Source organism: Hyperolius riggenbachi, chromosome 6, assembly GCF_040937935.1.
Source record: "Hyperolius riggenbachi isolate aHypRig1 chromosome 6, aHypRig1.pri, whole genome shotgun sequence".
In the NCBI taxonomy this organism is placed as follows: Eukaryota; Metazoa; Chordata; class Amphibia; order Anura; family Hyperoliidae; genus Hyperolius; species Hyperolius riggenbachi.
This window is the reverse complement of record NC_090651.1, coordinates 303,694,408-303,716,365: the sequence shown is the minus strand read 5'-3', so window position 1 is coordinate 303,716,365 and position 21,958 is coordinate 303,694,408. Positions and strand designations below refer to the sequence as shown.

The 21,958-nt window shown below is 47.2% G+C and overlaps 1 protein-coding gene across 1 annotated transcript in view; it reads right to left on the bottom strand.

The window, feature by feature from the left end:
• TMC4 (transmembrane channel like 4) overlaps positions 1–21,958 on the bottom strand; it is a 54,816-nt gene that overhangs the window by 27,492 nt on the left and 5,366 nt on the right. The window contains exons 2-5 of the mRNA XM_068241224.1: positions 8,934–9,138; positions 6,794–6,942; positions 4,657–4,818; positions 1,168–1,247 (exon numbers count right to left, since the gene is read on the bottom strand). Of these exons, the coding sequence (XP_068097325.1) occupies positions 1,168–1,247; positions 4,657–4,818; positions 6,794–6,942; positions 8,934–9,138 (596 nt within the window). The remainder of the gene's footprint in view (positions 1–1,167; positions 1,248–4,656; positions 4,819–6,793; positions 6,943–8,933; positions 9,139–21,958) is intronic.

Sequence of the window (21,958 nt, the reverse complement as noted above, 5' to 3'; positions counted from 1 at the left end):
AGTATGTCAAGCCCAAGGACCCCCTGGAACTATCAGAAGTGCCCCCTGGGGTACGCGCACCACACGTTGAGAACCTAGGACTTGAATATAGTTCAATTTTTTCTGTTATTTTGTTGTTAGAAATTTCTGTTAAAGCCCCGTTTACACTTAATCAGTTGCTCTCAGTTATAACTGAAATGACTACTGATTTTCATAGTAATGCCCATGTTTTCCTTTGGCACAGTTCACACTTAACGCAGTTTTAACTGAAATCTTTTTCACAATGCACTGCTATGAAGAAGAAAAAAAACACATACTAACTGATTGAGGGCCGGTTTCCACTACTTCAGTGATGCGAATGCGGCTACCTAGCCGCATCTCATCACTTCTGCTGCTGGCCGCATCACTTCCACAACTCACGATGCGGAAGTCAATGGAGGAGATGGGACGCGGCTGCGGGCGGATGCGGCCATGCAAAAATCTGCAGCATGCTGCACATTCTCGGATCGCTCCGCACCGCTCCGCACAACATGCACGCAGTGGAAACTCTTCCATTGGCGTGCATGTGTGTAAGGACACCCGCGGTGCGATGCGGCTATGTAGCCGCATCGCACCGCTCCTAGTGGAAACGGACCCTGAGTGTAAACGGGGCCTAACTGTGATTTGTGACATATTACTACAAGTTCAGTTGCATTAAGTCTTATGCATCAACTGCAGGCAATATACAGCAATATTACCGGTACCAGTGCCAGCAGAGTGCAGCACGTTTCACAATTAGCACAACTTGTGGTACATGGGTAACTCGAGCCTTGCTGTTGTAACGGGTGTGTTAAGCAAGTAACATAACAGGCGATAGCATAGCCATCTTGTGTTACCCATGCACTGCAGGTCATGCTAATTGCGCAACATGCTGTACTCTGCTGGTGTTACTACTGGTAATACTGCATTACACTACCTGTGCATTGTAATATTACTGTCGGTTTCTGCATCACATCAACTATAGCTTGTACGTTTTATTATATTTTTCTTGGGATGGATATATAAGATTCCCGAAATCTGTAATTTTTATTTTCAATGCATTTTGCTGTAAGAGAGAAAAACATGTAATAAAATAAAAATATTTTTAGTAAAAAAAAATTTCATAACATTAAATTACAAAAGGGGAGTTTTGCTCTATGAAATGCTCACCGTTCCCATCAGAACATCCATGATGAAGACGTAATACCTCTCCAGTCCATGTGGATTTGGATCATATATGAAGCAATTCTCTAGGAAGAGAAAAGAATCTTTATTGGCCGGCAGTCAAGAGTAATATTAATTTTAGAAATAGAAAGTGGATCGCAGGCACAGTGGTTTTCAGACTTCTGAAATTCCAGAAGTGAACCAGAGGCGGGGCCAGAGCATCGGTGAGTGGCTGCGCGGGCACAGGATGTCTGCGGGGTACCATTAGAAGCCCCGGGGAAGTTCAACTCATTTTCTCCTGACAACCCCCCCCCCCCTACAGTATTCCCTTAACTCTTATACAAAAGAGGGACTGTTGAAGAGTTAAGAGGTACAATGGGATTTGGATTCAAAACAGAGACTGTCCTTCCAAAATAGGGACAGTCAGTTCAGAGTTAGGGCCCTTTTACACTTAATGTGTTGGTATGCGTCAATACTCGTTGGTATGCATTTTTTCCATGGCGGTGCATTGTAAAAAAAACTTTCAGCTAAAACGAGTATAGTGGGAACTAAGCCATAGGAAAACGAGGGCATTACTTTGAAAATCAGTTTTCTTTCAGTTATATCTGAGAGCAACTGAATAAGTGTAAAAGAGCCCTTACGTGAGTGGCCAGTGTGTGAATCAGCAGTTTTGACAGCACTGGCTCCATACTGTAAATGGTTTTGCAATTTTCCTGTAAAACCATATAACCTGATTGTATAGCAACTATTGACAATCGACTTTACGGCTTTAAGTCTTGTGTTTACCTGACTGTTGTTACCTTACCAGGAAGTAAGAAAAAGAAAAGACTTTAGCTTTGTGGCATCCTGCCCAGATCATACATACAAAATGCACCTTGGTCATTTGCTTTAGCCCTGCTTCTTGCCAGTATCTATGACTGGCAGGCTATGCCCAACAACACACAAGGCTTTTATTCTAACGAGCCAACAGATCCATGGACTGAGCCCATTTCTGAGGCTTCAGTTCAGCAAAGGCTGTTTGATAACAAAAACCAACTCATTAAAATACCACATTCAGTATTTTAGGCTTGTGTGTGCTAAATCATCAATTTTCACAGGTGCTGTAATTTACTGAAGCCCATTGACAAAATCCTTGCTCTCAGTGCAGTGAGGGCATGAATATAGAAAAGAGGCACCCTCAACATCCCTTTAGATGGGCATGTTATACTGCCTCTGCTCAGGGCCGGGCCGAGGCATAGGCTGGAAAGGCTCCAGCCTCAGGGCGCAGTGTAGGAGGGGGCGCACAATTCATTCAGCTGTCATTCCTAATTGTGTTTGAAGCAGAAAGAAATAAGAAAAGGGGATACATAGCAGTGACTGCAAGCCAGATAACAAGATATTAAGGTGTTGGGGAGGTTGTGGGCCCTGGGGCCCTCTTAGTCTAATAAAAATCAGTGTGTGACGGCTGGGGTGGAGGGATGGAGGGGCGCAGTTTGGTGTCTCAGCCTTGGGTGCTGGAGGACCTTGTCCCGCCTCTGCCTCTGCTTGCTCTGAATCTGCTCTGAATCTGTCCCATTCGCCTTAACATTTTATTCAATTGCCACAGCTTACATGAACTGCCAGGAAACATTACACATGCCCTGCTTACGTGATTTTTCCCACTAGTTCCCACTAGCTCCACTGCAATTTAAGCAGGAACTGAAGGAGTTACACTGCCGAAAGGTGGCAGGAAAACATATTTGTCCTTTTCTCTCTGCTCACTGCCTAGGGGGTAAGAAAACTAGACCCTCCCGCAGAGTCTGCGCTTCCTATCACGGAGTAGGCAGGGTCTTGCAGAGGAGAGAGAACTGTCCCTATTGGCTCTCTGCGACTGTCAGTCAGAGGGGTATCCACAGGGAAGGCATTCAAAGCTGGTTACCCACAGAGGAGAGCTGGAGGTAATCACCGCACATGATTCTGTGCGTTACCGAATGCTGTAACATTGATGAATTGACATTTACCGATATGTGTTGAGGTATTTATCGCACAAGTCGGTAATTTACCTCACTGCTCGGTAATTTGAGCTTTTCATTCCCAGCCTTGATGAATTGACATTTTCCTCAGTGCTCAGTAAAGTCAGCTGTTTTCAGCATTACCAGATGCGGTAATGCTTGATGAATTGAAGCCTGAGCAACAGGCTTATAGACTTTGATTCACTTTTTTCTCTTCGGTAATAATTTTAAAATCATTTTTCAGCACTCTGAATTTGAAAAAGTATCAAAAAGTAGGTAAAAAAGTACTATCAAAATTATTGTAGTACAATAGTATTTTCTTGCTTGCTGGTGGCTTAAAAGGCATTGTATTGATTAGGTGTGAAAATATCACCTGGGAGAAAATTAGGAGAAAAAGTTATTTGACTTTTTGACAATTATTCTTTGTTTAAAAAAAAACAAAAACACAAATTGTCCAAAAGTCACGGTTCTTTTCATTATATGTGCTTTTGTTTAGCAGCTTAATTTTTTAATTTTATTTTAACAACTTCAGCCATACGGAGATGACAGCCACGTCTTTGCAGTTGCCAAAGCCACACGGACGTGATAGACGTCTGTGCACTTAGCCTTGGTAATTAACCAAGAAAGTAGTCCTGTCACAAATGTGGGTAACACAAACTGGACATTTGCTGAAACAATATGTAATAATAAAAAACTACATGTCAAAAGCCTAAACCTTTGTAAACACTGAGACCCTCATTCAATTCGATCTTTCTCTTAAGTTTTCTCCTGGGAGATAATCTTTCATCTTCAGTTTAAAATAAAACTTTTCAGCTCTCTGCAATAGAAAAAGTATGAAAAAGTAGTTGAAACTGTACTGTCAAGTTATTCTGAGTATTTTCTTGCTTGTTGGTCACTTAAGGGAACCTAAAAAAAAATAAAAAAATAATAATAATAATTACCTGGGCCTCTGCCAGCCCCCTGCAGCCTGCCTCTGCCTCTACCTGTGCCGTAATGGAATGATCCTTCGGTCCCTCGCAGTGACTACATTTTGATTTCAGTGACAAAGCCAGTCGCCGGCCACTGAGTCCTCAATCAAGCTCCTAATGCCGTAAGTACAGTACAAGAGCAGCATGAGCATGATCAAGGATGTGCACTGCCAGGACCATACAGGCACATTGGGCGGCGACTGGCTCTGTTGCCCAAATTGAAACTTAGTCACTGCAGGGGACCAGACGATCGTTCAGGTATGGGGGGGGGGGGGCTGCAGGGGTCGGTAGAAGCAGCAGGTAAGTGAAACTTTTTTTTTTTAATGTGTATTAAATAGGTGTGAAAATATCACCTAGGGGAAAGCTTAGGAAGGGCCTGAGTGTTTTGATGTAAGCTAACCCCTGACAGTATATTTTTTATCATCATATCAGGACTATCATCATTGCCATCATTTTCCATGTTGTAAACACCTTCTATTGCCTGGATTTGTAAAGCGTTTGCTTAGTCGCATCCATCCTCCTCTCCAAATCCCACAGAAGACATTTCACAGACTTACCGCTACTGTTGGACAGAAGAAACTTTTCTCCCAAGTTTAATTCATTGAAAACAATATTGGGAATTATAATGAATCCAGCGATCAGTAAGAAGGTCACAAAGTTCATTAGAACCAGGAATCTCAGGAAACTGAAGTAAGACTGTATTCCTGTTCCGAAGTGCCCTGCGAAGGAACAGAATACCTTGGGTTAGAGGATGATGTGTAATGTAGACGATGATGTTAAACTGCCCATTAATGGTACAATTTTAAGTGAACGATCATATTTTTGCTCAGATTATTTTGATTGTATTGTATAAAGACAGAGAAGCTGGTGGGCCTAGTCGATCCTAAATAATGATTGCATTAGCGAATGTTTCCTTAAAGGGATCTTAGCAGCTCCTGACTTCAAATAGCTGAAAGGGCTGCCATGTTTGAGAAGTTCACACAGCCACCAGGGGGAGCTCTTCTGCATGCCAGAATACAAATTTTCACATCTAATGCTGGGATTACACAATACATTTTTTGCGTTCGATTCGGCGCGCAATTATTAGCCATTCGATTTTTTACTCGATTCTCTTATCTTCCACTCATTTTTCTTATCTTTTTTCTATTGACTTCTATAAGGAATCGAGCGGAAACGAATCGAGCGGAACATCGGACATGTCGGAATTTTACCATCGAAGGCATCTATCGGAACGATTCTCACAAAAAAAGTATTGTGTAATCCCAGCATAAAGCAATGCAGAAAAGCCTCAAAAAGGTCCTCTTTCCTCTGCTATGTGAGAGTGAAGACCCGCCCAATACCCTGTCACATCAAATCAGCTGAGAAGTAGGGCTATATGGCTCTCCTTATTGGCTGCCTGGCTCTCCCTAAAGGCCGTCTGTCAGAGAGAGTGAGAGTGGAAAGAGACAGTTATCGGCTGGTATGAGCTGGCGAAAAATACTGAACGCTTTTGTCCAATTTCCAGACTGTTGTAGCCTTTGTGACTTGCAATTTCTTGACATTTCTTAAAGCAATTACCGCACAAGTCGGTAATTTACCTAACAAGTCTGTAATTCTAATTTTCTGTGCGGTAACAGGTTAGTGAATAGGCATTTGGGAAGGTGATCGGTAAAATCAGCTGTTTTCAGCATTACCGAATGCGTTAATGCTTAGTTAATGCTGCCCCATATATGAACAAGGATATGTAAAACCGTGCTTAGCTTTCATTGCCAGCCAGTGGCATGGCTAGAGACTATGAGGCCCCATAGCAAAATTTTAATGAGGCCATCCGATTTAGACACTTTTGAGCAATGCCACTGCCCCTACCCTATGGATATAGGTTTACCTGGCAATTTATATTTCCATGCAATGTGCAGTTTGTATGGTCTATAGGCACTGAGACAAAATCAGAGGGTGGAGAAACAAAGGAAAGTTAATAGAGAACACATCAAGCACCACCTGGGTCCCCTCTTCTCCAGGGCCCCATAGCAGTTGCTATGACTGCTATGGCTATTGCTACGCCCCTATTGTCAGCATCTCAGCCTGTCATCCAAAACAGTCAACACCAGTGCTTTGTACAAGGGAGGTTTACATCCATCCATTCTGTCAAATTTAGAGTAAGCAGGAAATGGACATAAAACAAATGAGCCCTCTCTAATGTTAATTTGAACATAAGTTTGCGGATTTCCTTTGTCTAGGTGGAAAGGTTTTTTCAGGTAGTAGATTTTAGGGCCCGTTTCCACGTGTGCGGTGGGAATCGCCGCGGTAAAAATTTGCATGCGGGTGCGAATTTCCCATGCGGTTGTATGCGAATTTTCATGCAAATTCGCATACGATTTCACATGGATGGCGATGTATGCAAATTTAACCATGGAAGTGCCTGTGTGCTTTTCCATTGATTCCATGCGAACTCGCATGAAAATTTGCATGCCAATGCCGCATGCGAATTCCCTATTAAATACATTGTATGCGATTCGCATAGCGGAATGCGGTATGCGAATTCTGACGGCTCTGCTGTGCAGATTTTTTCTGCACAGAAAAACGCAAAGGAATCCTGACAAGTGGAAACAGTCCCATCCACTTGTATTGGCTATGCGAATTCGTATGCGGCAAACGCATGCGAATTCGCGATAGTGGAAACGGGCCCTTACTGCAGTTCTCTCTCAGCTGCCATACCTCCAATGGTTTGCAGAGTGCCTTTCCATAATGTGAAGTGCTGGAGAAAGCCAGACATTCCACTGCGACACTGCCTCAGAGACCGCCTCTGTTCTTCCCTCCACGACTCCAGCCCTGTCTTCTTGGCAATCTTTTTTTCCTGTTGTTTCCTTTAAAGAAAAAAAAATATTAGCGCCGGGGATAATTTTCCTGGATGTGATTGATCCGGGGCCCCTGGACCAGACACGCCCACTAGGGGCTCTATTTCAACTATTGCATCAGCTCTTCATATGTATGTGGTTTGCATGGTGGTGATTAGGTAAGGTTCTTTTACACGAACGTCTGACAGCAGCGCACCTTACTGCTTGTCAGCTGCTCCTGCTTCTGTGCAGGGCGCTTGCAGCCAGGTGCAAGAGTCCAGCACTTGTAGCGACCACTGCATGTGCATCCAAGCTGACGGTAGCCAGCCCTGGACGCTACACCTAGCGGTTTTTAATTTAACCAGGCGGTAACCGCACCGCGTGTCTTTTGGCAGTATCAACAGAATTACCTAAACTGCAGTATAGTAAAGCAACCACAAGATGTCACTGTAAAATGTGCTGCAATGATCTCTATGGCATTGTTATTTCCTGTATTCACTCGGTGTTCCTCTCTGTTCTAAGTAAACTGCATTACCTGATGGTGGTGTATAATATACGGTATCTCTGCATGTTTTTTTCAGTAAAGAGTTCTAACTTGTTATACTGGGTGCCTATCTGCTTGTACAGACCACTCTGCTCTATCAGTGTCAACTGCTAACACGCATGTGGCATGAATGCACCCATTCGGTGGCATTGTTTTGCAACCGAAGGGCGATTGACTCCGGCATACAAGGGTTTGCCGAGCCCTAACAAAACTGTCCACTCCCATGCTTACACTCCTTTGACACCAGTTACATCAGTTAGTAACTGCCCTGTCCACCTCAATGCTGCAACCCAAAATCCACTCTTTGTAGAATTTTCAGAAATTTGCAGTGACAGAGAGGCCCCAGAAGTTATGTCTGGAACCTCCATCTCCCCAACAATAACATCTGCTGATCAGCCTGTCCTATTACACAGAGTACATATGGTGCAAAGTAAACTTTAAGCACAAGAAGTTTCGCCTAATATCGAGTCTGCAGGTTTGCAAGAGGGTCATACATACCAACGTACAGGAGCTGCAGCAAAGTGCACTTGTCAAATGTAGTTTAATAGGTTCAAAAGCTGTTGAAGTATCTGGACAGGCAAAATAAACCTCTAACTGTGTCATTAGCTAAAACTGAGGAAAGTTTTACCAGACTGAATCTTCACAATGGAGTCTTCCAGAAAGCCCCTCTATGTATCTTACTAGTTGGTTTGATCTTCTCAGCGCACAGATTGACTGTAGAAGAGGTGGGAGGGCGGCCTGGCAGTACACCAGATAGTGGCAGCGTTTCCCCATTGTCGTACGGGTTGGGAACAACTGTCTAAAGACCCGACCCACTACATGATTTTACCAACGATTTTTCCAATAGCCAGAGATTTTCTGAGTGATAAGCGAACGTTTCCGCGATCTCGTGACGTGGGTACAGGCGCACGATCATGCGAACATTTAGCAATGCGCAGCAATAACGACCGTCACGGTGGATTGGGAACAACTGTCTAAAGGCCCGTCCCACTACATGATTTTACCAACGATTTTTCCAATGGCCAGAGATTTTCTGAGTGATGAGCGAAGGTTTTCGCAATCTCGTCACGTGGGTACAGGCGCACAATCATGCGAACGACAGGTGGATTGGATCTTTAAGATCCCCAATGACTCTGTGCTAAGTACTGCAATCAATCGACCTCCTGTTCACGACCGGCATGTGCCATTGCGTGTACCCTCTGGGTGGAAGATGGATCATGGAATGCTTGTCGTCATGGGGACATCGCTGCCTGGATCCATCTTCCTCCGTTGGGTGGTGAGTATTTAGCTTTACAGGCTTTAGCTAAGTGCACTCCACCTCAATAAAGCATTGACACATACAAGGCATGAGTGTCCCTTTGAGTCCATTTAGAGTTTATGCCTGGAGGTGCTGGTGGCCGACTGAGTGCGAAAGCTGGAAGAGTCACAGATGGTTTAATAAAGAGAGGGTCACACATATAATATAAACATTAATTACCTGAGTTCTCTCTTTTTCTGCATAGAACAGCAAAGCTCTTTTATAGGTTTGTCTTCATCTTGTTTGGGTCCATCTATCTCGCTGTGTCTTTGCACACTGTCCCATGCAGACTTAGCGCCCACTGTCCAGATCTGGTCCTCATTGCCTCGGTAGCGGAGTCCTGGATCAGGAGAGGGTGGCGGTTCATAGGACCTCCAGTTCGATTCTGCCAAATGTTTAACAAAATGATTGGCCACAATGTGGTTGTCTGAAAAGTATACAATTTACCATTCCAACAGGCCATAGTTATTCAGCAGCATTGGAGTCATTTAACACAATAATAACCTGTTCGTGCTACAGACATTAGTGGGGCTTTCTGTCAGTGTTGCCAATTTATCCCTTTAATTACTGACACTTGACTTATACATTTCTCGTATATGTATGTACATAGCACCAGAACCTGCATAACGTAGATGTGTCAGCATTTAAAGGGATGATTTGGCAGCATACATGGAATTAAGGCGCAGGGAAAGCCGAAAAATGGCTTACTATGCTTGTGCAAAAAAAATAATCTTAGAGTCAAAAAGTAATAAGGCTCAGTTCACACAATGGGATTCCCCCTGTGCTTGGGGTCAGCGGATGTGCTGTCGCTGTCCATGGCACAACCCCTCATTAAAGGGTCTCCCTTGCGTCTGTTGCATCAGACCTGACATACAGGGGCGTTACTAGACTAAATCGGGCCCCCCTGCCAAAATGCATGCATGAGGCCCTCTTTGTTCCTGAACCCCACGGGATTGGGAACCGGCGAATGGCAGCAGAAAATAATTACACGTGCTCCTGCACACGGTTTTTGTGAGTGAATGGGAAGATTTCTTTGCTGATTGGCTGCACTTGCGGTTGGGGAGATGAGGGAGGAGGGGCCCCCAAAGCCTCTGGGTTCCCCTACGATGTTAGGGGTCGCAGGGGTGATTGTTACGCCCATGCTGACATACATATTTGTTATGTCTGACTTTTTGTCTGGTGTCCAGAATTATTGTGTACCGTGCATTCCACTCACTGCAATGTAGAAACATTTGTGGATGAATGGAACCTAAAGTTAACATAGGATCCATCAACCTGTCCATCAATCTGCTGCTCTCGGATGTGGCAAATGGGAGGATCTGCGTGAGAACCAAGCTTAGGCGTCGTCACCCTTTACAAATGAATATGCAGGTCTTGACATCTGGACTTTGAACACGGGAGCATTTCTACAGCTACAATCACTCCCTAGATTTTCATTGGCTGAAACAATTATTTGTGATTATCTTGGGAGGAAATTTTGTACCAGTTTACTTTGACATGGTTGATGATGTCATTAGTGATCCTGTTGGAAGTAGAAACAGAATTATTACCTTAAAGGATACCCGAAGTGACATGTGACATGATGAGATAGACGTGTTTGTATAGTGCCTAGCACACAAATAACTATGCTGTGTTCCTTTTTTTCTTTCTCTGCCTGAAAGAGTTAAATATCAGGTATGTAAGTGGCTGACTCAGTCCTGGCTACAGTGTGACCCTCACTGATAAGAAATTCCCCTGTTTGAAATCTTTCTTGCTCTCAGAAGCCATTTTCTGCTAGGAAAGTGTTTTATAGTTGGAATTTCTTATCAGTGAGGGTCACACTGTAGTCACTTAGTGTCTAAGTCAGGACTGAGTCAGCCACTTACCTTCCTGATATTTAACTCTTTTGGGCAGAGAAAGAAAAAAAGGAGCACAGCATAGTTATTTGTGTATCTGTATGGGTCTCGGGCGCTCCCTTCACAATGGAGAGGGTTAACCTTGACCTGTAGGAAAGGTGAGACCAGGAGCCCTTATGGTGCAGTATTGGTAGTATAAATTGGAGGTGTAAGTTTGTGAATAAGATATACTCACAAAGGAAGGTTGCAGTCCTGCAACCACCGTAAATGCCTGCAGAAAGATAACCGTCTCCGCTCGGTATGCCGGACCCTCTGGATCTGGGTGGTCGCTCTCCTCCTTTAGTCCTATTTCCTGGTAGATAATGTCACCCAGGGATAGGGATGACACCTCAAGGAGGTGTGGAGTATACAAGTGAAGCACGTTGGTGGAGGCGCCCAAAAGTATGTTGTAGAAACAGCTAGATAATTTTACTCATATATGTTTGTGCAGTGCACAAACACATGTCTATCTCATCATGTCACATGTCACTTAGGGTATCCTTGAGGCCACTTGCACACCAAGACGTTGCGTTAGGTGCCACGTTAAGGTCGCATAACGTGCACCTAACACAACATATGGTGCTGCAAGAAAGGACGGTAGAGTGAGCCGCGTTAGGCAGCTCTTTCCCTATAAGGTCTCCCAGAGTGGCGCTGATTGGCCGGCATCACGTGGTCCCGCCGGCCAATCAGCGGCCTCCAGTGCAGTGTATATTAAGTAGCCATGTGCGCGACTACTGTAGCTGGCTCTCCCCGCCTCCTCTCTGCCCCCCACTGAGCATGTGCAAACAGTCTAACGTGGCTATAGCCGCTCTAACGCCGTAGCATGCTGCACTTTCCCGACAACGTGCAGCGTTACATGTAACGCAACGTGGGCAGTGTGAACAGCCCACTTGTGTTACATTGCTGTGCGTTGGGGGAGCGTTACAGGCGCACGTTAGTCCCTGTGTGTAAGCAGCCTTAGGCCTCTTGCACACTGCATGCATTTCAGATTCCGATTCCGCTTTTTAATCTGTTTTTACATCCGATTCCGATTCAGATTTTTAATCTTAACTGCATGCTGCGTTTTTTGATCCGTTTTTCTGTTGAATGTATTCAAGGAAAATCGGAAACGGAATCGGAATCGGAATCGGAAACGGAATCGGAATCGGAAAACGGATTTGCAGTGTGCAGGGAGCCTTAAAGTGGTCTGAAAGTCAGCATTTCCACTTAGCTCTAAAAGATTTCTCACAGCTTTAAACCTACTATGCCAGAATTTTTTTTCTTAGCAGAACATCACTGAAATAGTTAAAGAGTAACTGTCAGGCTGCAAAAGCAAATTTAAACCTCTATTCTCCTGTGTTAAACAGTTTAGAAGGAAGCCAAAAAGGTAATACTGAAGTTAAAAATCTCTCTTACTTTGATGTTTGCTGAACAGCAAGCCTCTTTATTCCCAAGCTCCTAAGGAGGCCGACAGGCCGCATAACAGATACTGCAGAGCATGCTGGGGCTGCTTCTTCTCCCCACTGCACTCTCTTGGTCCTCCCCTTCATTTACCTATCCCGCCCTAAGGCTGCTTTTACAGTGGGAAGTTACAGGCTCATGTTACAGCAGCTTGTAACGCAGCCCAACTCACAGCACTGAAAAATCAATGTGCTGTTCACAGGGCACATGTTCCGTTAGAATATACTGCATGAGTCCGCTATTGTTCCTAGCCACATAGCTAATTAATATTCACTGCACAGTAGTGTTGTCCGGATCATGAACGATTCGGATCTTTGATCCTGATCTTTTTTGTGAGTCGAATATCATCAGGAAGCAGGGTAAGGGAGGATATTACATCACAATTGGTTTCATACAAGACAGTCAAACATGGAACCTGCCAGTGGCGTAGCTAAGGAGCTGTGGGCCCCGATGCAAGTTTTACATGGGGCCCCCCAAGCACTCTATACATAACAATTGATACGGCGCACCAAAACCTGCCAATGGCAACTACAGTGTCAGAGGTGCAAGAAGGGGATGGGGAACAGTTTGTTAATGGTTATTATCATTCAAAGCATCTATAGAAGTGATTATTATGAGCACAGGACCAATAGGGAGCTAATACTGTAGTTGTGGGAGAGCCCCTCGGGGCCCCTCTGGCCCAAGGGCCCCGATGCGGTTGCTACCTCTGCACCCCCTATTGCTACGCCCCTGGAACCTGCCATGAGCTGTCAGGAGCATCAATCTCTGCAAATATTATATAAAAATTCTGTGAAATCCAAACGTGGACAGTGAAATGCATATGTAATGTAAGTACAGCCAATATTTAGCTACTGATATATGTGTTTTTTTTCTCTGAGACCTTATGCCTAACGGCTCTTCTTTAAGCAAAGCACTTTGTCCTGCTATTCAGCTTCAAATCCGCATCAAAACTGGACATAACAGTGTCTTTGTTTACATTCCGATGTAAATACATTGGGCTTGATTCACTAAGACAAATAGCATGATTTATCAAAGTTAACATGCCTTATCAGAGTAGCATACGAACCCGCAGGGGCTCAGGGCAGGGGCGTCATTGCCAATTGGCAGGCATAAGTTTGTAGCGCTCACTATGCTACTCTGATAAGGCATGTTAACTTTGATAAGGCGTGTTAACTTTGATAAGGCATGCAGTTTGTCTTAGTGAATCAAGCCCATTGTGTGTATCAAGTAAAAAACACTTTCTGAGAAGCTGTCTTTGCTCAAGGCATACACACAGCTCAGGAACAACTCAATAGAAGATTTTAATATACAATAAAAAGCAGTTAGAATAAAATGCAATGTAGTAGTTCAGGGCAAGAAAAACTACAGTTTGGAAACTTATAATATGTAGACAGACAATATTACTTGTGTACAAATGCAAATATGATAACTGTAGAAATAATAAAAAGTAGAAAAACACATTTTTATTGAATGTTATGTCAGAGTTTCCCCAGACCCCCCCCCCCCAGTTTAGGTAGTGACAGGGACCCCCATGTTTAGTAAAAGGGACTTCCCCCAGCTTAGGTGGTGACAGGGACCCCCAGTTTAGATAGTGAAAGGGAATCCCACGTTTAGTGCCAGGTGCCCCCCCGTTTTAGGTAGTGACAAGGATCCCACTCACCGCCACCCGTCCGTCCCCGCTGTCTATCATGTAATGGGCAGCGTGCCAACAGCCAGTGTCAGACAACTGACCAGCTGGTGACCACCAGTGAGAAGCGGGTGATAGGCTTGCATGATAGGCATTGGGGATGGCTGGGGGGGGGGGGGGCACCTGCCCCATTTTGCCCCTATGTGCGGAAGCCCATTTACCTGCCCTCTTCATAGAACAGTAGAGGTGGCGCTAGCCGATTATTGCAAAATACAGATGATCTGCAAGATACAAACATTTCTGACTTGGATGCAACTTTACTGTGGTTTGGATTAATCCAAATGAGCCTGAAACATTGTAAAAAAATGGACTTAGATACTTACCTAAGAGGGAAGGCTCTGGGTCCCATAGAACCTTCTCGTCCCTCTCTCTGCCCCCCTTGTTCCACTGCTGTCCCTTGGTGAAGTTATTTGACCAGCTCAAAGAAGTAACTGTTCGAGACTCCTCGGGCAAGACGAGCGGATCTGTACTGAGTGTAAGTCTGGGCTCATGCACGTGCTGTACAGATGCAACCATTTTCTAAAGTCCCTAAGGTGCAAATTTTGAACAGGAGCCGGGGGTGTAACGTGAGCACAAAGAGAGGACCGGGAAGACTCTACGGGATCCGGCCTTCTCTACATAGGCGTAATTTTTTTTAGATGCTTCAGGTTTGCAGCTTTTGTGCAATTTATGATCATGTTATGGGGATCATTATTGAGGATAGTTGTTGAAAGTGGATACATTGCTTAACACTACTGCATGCTTGGCAAGATTGTAGGCAGTTTACAGAAACTCCAAAGACACAAAGTATACACCTCAGCTCTTCCTGTTCAGTAAGGGCTCATTTCCACTGTGCTCGGCATGCGTCTTGTGAGACGCGATGCCGGCACAGCTGTGACGTGTCTCGTAGCCGAAACCCTCTAGCCGCGCTATGCACGGCTATGGGATTCGGACGGGTGACGCGATCATTATGCTGCAGGGCCTCAGATTTTTTCCCGGCCACAAATTCGGAGATGCTCTGCATAGACTTCTATAGGCTGCCAAATTCCATCTAAATTTGTGGCCGGAGAATCGGCCCGTTTTCGCATAAATGGAAACCTAGCCTCAGGCCCGGTTCACATTAGCGGCTGCTATCCGGAATCGCCGTGCCGGAGCCGTGCCGGAGCCGGACCGCATGCGGACCGGACGAAACGGACGCACGGCATAGCAATGAAAGTCTATGCGACCGTTCACATGCGTCCGTTTCGTCCGGACCGGAGCCGGACCGGATCCGGACTCCGGCGTCCGTTCCAACATGCGCTATTTTTTGGTCCGGCTGGTCCGGCTGACGTATCCGGACCGGAGCCGGAATGTTGCATCCGGCCAATGGAAACCAATGAGAACCGGAGAGCGCACAACACACTGGCTATAAAAACCGGATGTTGTACCACACTTCCTATGCAGACTCTATGGTATGGTGGCCATTTTGGATGGGGACCACATGGCACCAGCGTTCACAGAGTGGAGCAGCAGTGACTTCATGCTGGAGCTCTTTGGCAGCAATATGGAGCAGGATCTGTCTGATAGCGAGGGGGTGAGGCCCTACACATCAGAAGACCTCATCCTACAGGTGCAGCGGGTACCAGCCCTGTGGGACAAGGGGGATGCGGACCACAGCAACATCAAAAAATGCAGAGGCCTGTGGAAAAAAATTGCCAAGCTGTATGTGGAGGACTTTGAGAACTTGAGCAAGAGACAGCAAGGCACAGAGGGTATGTTGACTAGAAGTTTTTTGGGGGGGGCTTGTGGTTTAAGCTTGTGATGTATTCAACTTTTGCTATGGATTTGTGTCACCCACGTGTTGCCCACCCACCCGTGGCCCACCCACCTGTTCCCCACCCACCTGTACCCCACCTGTGATGTATCCCACCCACCTGTGATGTATCACACCCACCTGTACCCCACCTGTGATGTATCCCACCTGTGATGTATCCCACCCACCAGTACCCCACCTGTGATGTATCCCACCCACCTCTACCCCACCTGTGATGTATCCCACCCACCTGTACCCCACCTGTGATGTATCCCACCTGTGATGTATCCCACCCACCTGTACCCCACCTGTGCTGTATCCCACCCACCTGTGATGTATCACACCCACCTGTACCCCACCTGTGATGTATCCCACCTGTGATGTATCCCACCCATGATGTATCCCACCCACCAGTACCCCACCTGTGATGTATCCCACCCACCTCTACCCCACCTGTGATGTATCCCACCCACCTGTACCCCACCTGTGATGTATCCCACCTGTGATGTATCCCACCCACCTGTGATGTATCCCACCCACCTGTGCTGTATCCCACCCACCTGTGATGTATCCCACCCACCTGTGCTGTATCCCACCCACCTCTACCCCACCTGTGATGTATCCCACCTGTGATGTATACCACCCACCTGTACCCCACCTGTGCTGTATCCCACCCACCTGTGCTGTATCCCACCCACCTGTGATGTATCCCACCCACCTGTACCCCACCCACCTGTGATGTATCCCACCTGTGATGTATCCCACCCACCTGTGATGTATCCCACCCACCTGTGCTGTATCCCACCCACCTGTGATGTATCCCACCCACCTGTGCTGTATCCCACCCACCTCTACCCCACCTGTGATGTATCCCACCTGTGATGTATACCACCCACCTGTACCCCACCTGTGCTGTATCCCACCCACCTGTGATGTATCCCACCCACCTGTGCTGTATCCCACCCACCTGTGCTGTATCCCACCCACCTCTACCCCACCTGTGATGTATCCCACCTGTGATGTATCCCACCCACCTGTACCCCACCTGTGCTGTATCCCACCCACCTGTGCTGTATCCCACCCACCTGTGATGTATCCCACCCACCTGTGCTGTATCCCACCCACCTGTGATGTATCCCACCCACCTGCGATGTACCCCACCTGTGCACATAAAACATACACAATGACCAATTATACATCAATTTATTGTAAAAAATTAATACATTTAAAATCACTCAAACTTGAAACTCCAAAATAAACACATTTCAACAAAACATATTAAAAACCAAACATTCACCCTCGTCCAGGTGGTGTGGTAAAATAAAGTCTCAGTTGGTCCCTGTTCCGCAGTGACACTACCCTTGGCCTGGTTGCATACCTCCGCAGGGGCATTAGTGGAAGCACATTCGGGGGTTCCGGAGTCTCTCTTTCCTCCTGCCGCACAAAGTTGTGGAGGATGCATGCTGCCTTCACCACGACAACTGCGTTGCCCGGTTTCAGCAGCATGGGCGTGTGGAACACCCTCCACTTTGACACCAGGATCCCAAATGTGCACTCCACCATTCTCCTTGCACGGCTCAACCGAGCATTGAAGTGTAGCTGGCTGGCATCAAGTCCCCTGTCTGGGTACGGACACATTACATGGTCGGACAGGGCGAAGGCCTCGTCCCCCACAAACACATAGGGGTAGGCCGGTGCCCTTGTCCCAGGCCAGGGTCTGTCACGGGGGAGACGCAGTCTGCCTTCCTCCATCAGCCGGCAAAGGGTCGTACGCTGGAAAATTCCAGAGTCATTGGAACTACCGTACGACCCCACGTCCACGTACACAAACTTGTAGTCCGCATCTGCCACTGCCATTAGAACAATGCTGAAGTATTTTTTATAGTTGAAATAATGGCTGCCACTCCCCACGGGTTTCTGAATCCGGATGTGTTTCCCATCCAGTGCGCCAACACAATTAGGAAACTTGCACTCGGTCCAGAAGCCCTGGGCGATCTCCTCCCATTTCGTGGTGTCCGGCACAGGCATGTATCTGGCCCTCAGTCGCGTCCAAAGGATCCTCGAAGTCCTCACGACGATGCCTGCCACCGTGCTCTTCCCAATACGAAATGTGACATGTAGCGATGTATATGTTTGTCCAGTTGCGATGTACCTACAAGAGAAATAATCGAAATCAATTTTTCATGTCGTTACAGGAGAAAGGTACAAGACAAGGTGGCGCAATATACGGGATGCATATGTGAAATGGCTACGGAAGAAAAAACTTGCCGAACGAAGTGGCAGTGGCGGGGGAAGGCGACAAAAAGACTACCAATTTGCCAAGCAATTGTCTTTCATCAATGCAAGCCTGGAACCTAGACTGTAAGTACCACTACTGTGGCCAGGAACTGAGAGCTCATTTACCATGACTTCGGCCATGTATTGCTATGGCCTCAATTCCCATGGCTAGCGAACTTTTCTCACAAGCTTTATCAAATGTTGGGTAGAAACGGGTGATAAAGTGATTGCTAGTGTTTGCTAGCTCTGTGAATTGACGCCACATGCTGTTTGGCACACCAATAAATATTTTTTTTATCTACAGGACTGAAGACAATTTGGAGCAAGAGGAACCGACCCAGGAGGCACGGTTCAGCAGTGAGGAGAGCTTGGTGGATGATGACGTCGCCGATGTAACCTATTGCCCCGAGGCGAGGAGTAGGAGGAGGGAGTCCTTAATCACAACTCCGTCCTTTGATGATGACTTGGCAGAAGAGAGCTTGGATGTTGAGGTTGCAGGACCGAGTGTGGAAGAAGCTGAACCTCCACAATCGACCGCTATGGAAGCTCCAGGGGAACAAGAACAAAGTGAGGAGCACCGAGAGACTGCAGCACAACCAGCGCGCAGGGCAACCCCGACACAGGCCAGAGGACGGGAAGATGCTGCCACACCACCAGTGAGGACCACCACACCAGTGAGGCGTCGAGGTACCCTCCCCCCAACAAGGAGAGAGACAGAGTCCGAGATGTCCGGGGCTGTCTCCGGACTTCTCGGGATTCTTCAGAGCCACCAAACTCTCATAACCCGGCAGTTGCAAGATGAGGACAGGGGCCATATCATGGAGCAGTACAAGTCCCACATCACTACACTGCAATGTGAGCTCGACGCTGTACATGGGCACTACAGGGACGAGCTTAAAATGATGCATGAGATGCACAGAGGAGAAATCGACCAACTGCGTGCGCAGCATCATCAGTCGGTGGGCCAGCTGCAGAACATGATGCAGCAAATGCATCAACAAAGCAAGGAACTACTGAAATTGCAGGCACACCCGTGTTTTCACACTGTGATGTCTCTAATACCATATCTAGAAAAGGTGCCTTCACAAAACCTGATGGCGTGCCATTCCAATTTGCTGGAGGTGATTAAACAGCACATGGACACGCCATTATTGCAACCACCAATTTTTAGACCCCCACAACCAACAGCGGTGCCCACCTGGCAATCATCACAGATGTACACCGGCTACAGAGGCAGTCAATATGGGCCACCGCTGTCAGGGTCCAGCTCATCCACGACCAGCACCCAAGAGAGTCCAGATTTCCAGGCAGCAACTCCCACCTTTTCTAGTAGTGGTGCCGATACAATTTGAAAAAAAAAGTCAAATTGTTCCTGGACATGCTCCTCTGAATACCTCCGATCCTCGGAGGAAGGATACCATCACAGGGCTTTTTAACTTTTGGTTTTGCTGGACTTGAACTTTAGGGCCTGGTGTCCCCGAAAGACACTACCTGGGTCACAACCTTGTGCCTGTTGCACTGCACCTGTAGTCCTGCACCTGTGCCTTTGATTCCTCTTGTTCCTTACTTTGTTGATCCTAATCACTTGCACAAGACCCTTGGAGCCATGGGTGAAGGACACCTTCACTGGTCGGTGAGAGGCCTAGCCTTTTCACTGACCTGTGTCCTTCATCCATGGCTCAGAGGGTCCTGTGCAAGTCGTTAGGTTTTAGAAGCACTAATAATTTAGGGCCTGGTGTCCCCGAAAGACACTACCTGGGTCACAACCTTGTGCCTGTTGCACAGCACCTGTAGTCCTGCACCTGTGCCTTTGATTCCTCTTGTTCCTTACTTTGTTGATCCTAACCACTTGCACAAGACCCTTGGAGCCATGGATGAAGGACACCTTGACTGGTCGGTGAGAGGCCTAGCCTTTTCACTGCCCTGTGTCCTTCATCCATGGCTCAGAGGGTCATGTGCCAGTGGTTAGGTTTTTGAAGCACTTCAACTTTAGGGCCTGGTGTCCCCGAAAGACACTACCTGGGTCACAACCTTGTGCCTGTTGCACTGCACCTGTAGTCATGCACCTCTGCCATCGGTTCCTCTTGCTCCTCACTTTGTTCTTATTCCTAACCACTTGCACAAGACCCTTGGAGCCATGGATGAAGGACACCTTGACTGGTCGGTGAGAGGCCTAGCCTTTTCACTGCCCTGTGTCCTTCATCCATGGCTCAGAGGGTCATGTGCCAGTGGTTAGGTTTTTGAAGCTCTTCAACTTTAGGGCCTGGTGTCCCCGAAAGACACTACCTGGGTCACAAACTTGTGCCTGTTGCACTGCACCTGTAGTCATGCACCTCTGCCATCGGTTCCTCTTGCTCCTCACTTTGTTCTTGTTCCTAACCACTTGCACAAGACCCTTGGAGCCATGGATGAAGGACACCTTGACTGGTCGGTGAGAGGCCTAGCCTTTTCACTGCCCTGTGTCCTTCATCCATGGCTCAGAGGGTCATGTGCCAGTGGTTAGGTTTTTGAAGCACTTCAACTTTAGGGCCTGGTGTCCCCGAAAGACACTACCTGGGTCACAAACTTGTGCCTGTTGCACTGCACCTGTAGTCATGCACCTCTGCCATCGGTTCCTCTTGCTCCTCACTTTGTTCTTGTTCCTAACCACTTGCACAAGACCCTTGGAGCCATGGATGAAGGACACCTTGACTGGTCGGTGAGAGGCCTAGCCTTTTCACTGCCCTGTGTCCTTCATCCATGGCTCAGAGGGTCATGTGCCAGTGGTTAGGTTTTTGAAGCACTTCAACTTTAGGGCCTGGTGTCCCCGAAAGACACTACCTGGGTCACAAACTTGTGCCTGTTGCACTGCACCTGTAGTCATGCACCTCTGCCATCGGTTCCTCTTGCTCCTCACTTTGTTCTTGTTCCTAACCACTTGCACAAGACCCTTGGAGCCATGGATGAAGGACACCTTGACTGGTCGGTGAGAGGCCTAGCCTTTTCACTGCCCTGTGTCCTTCATCCATGGCTCAGAGGGTCATGTGCCAGTGGTTAGGTTTTTGAAGCACTTCAACTTTAGGGCCTGGTGTCCCCGAAAGACACTACCTGGGTCACAAACTTGTGCCTGTTGCACTGCACCTGTAGTCATGCACCTCTGCCATCGGTTCCTCTTGCTCCTCACTTTGTTCTTGTTCCTAACCACTTGCACAAGACCCTTGGAGCCATGGATGAAGGACACCTTGACTGGTCGGTGAGAGGCCTAGCCTTTTCACTGCCCTGTGTCCTTCATCCATGGCTCAGAGGGTCATGTGCCAGTGGTTAGGAACTTGAAGCACTTCAACTTTAGGGCCTGGTGTCCCCGAAAGACACTACCTGGGTCACAAACTTGTGCCTGTTGCACTGCACCTGTAGTCATGCACCTCTGCCATCGGTTCCTCTTGCTCCTCACTTTGTTCTTGTTCCTAACCACTTGCACAAGACCCTTGGAGCCATGGATGAAGGACACCTTGACTGGTCGGTGAGAGGCCTAGCCTTTTCACTGCCCTGTGTCCTTCATCCATGGCTCAGAGGGTCATGTGCCAGTGGTTAGGTTTTTGAAGCACTTCAACTTTAGGGCCTGGTGTCCCCGAAAGACACTACCTGGGTCACAAACTTGTGCCTGTTGCACTGCACCTGTAGTCATGCACCTCTGCCATCGGTTCCTCTTGCTCCTCACTTTGTTCTTGTTCCTAACCACTTGCACAAGACCCTTGGAGCCATGGATGAAGGACACCTTGACTGGTCGGTGAGAGGCCTAGCCTTTTCACTGCCCTGTGTCCTTCATCCATGGCTCAGAGGGTCATGTGCCAGTGGTTAGGTTTTTGAAGCACTTCAACTTTAGGGCCTGGTGTCCCCGAAAGACACTACCTGGGTCACAAACTTGTGCCTGTTGCACTGCACCTGTAGTCATGCACCTCTGCCATCGGTTCCTCTTGCTCCTCACTTTGTTCTTGTTCCTAACCACTTGCACAAGACCCTTGGAGCCATGGATGAAGGACACCTTGACTGGTCGGTGAGAGGCCTAGCCTTTTCACTGCCCTGTGTCCTTCATCCATGGCTCAGAGGGTCATGTGCCAGTGGTTAGGTTTTTGAAGCACTTCAACTTTAGGGCCTGGTGTCCCCGAAAGACACTTGG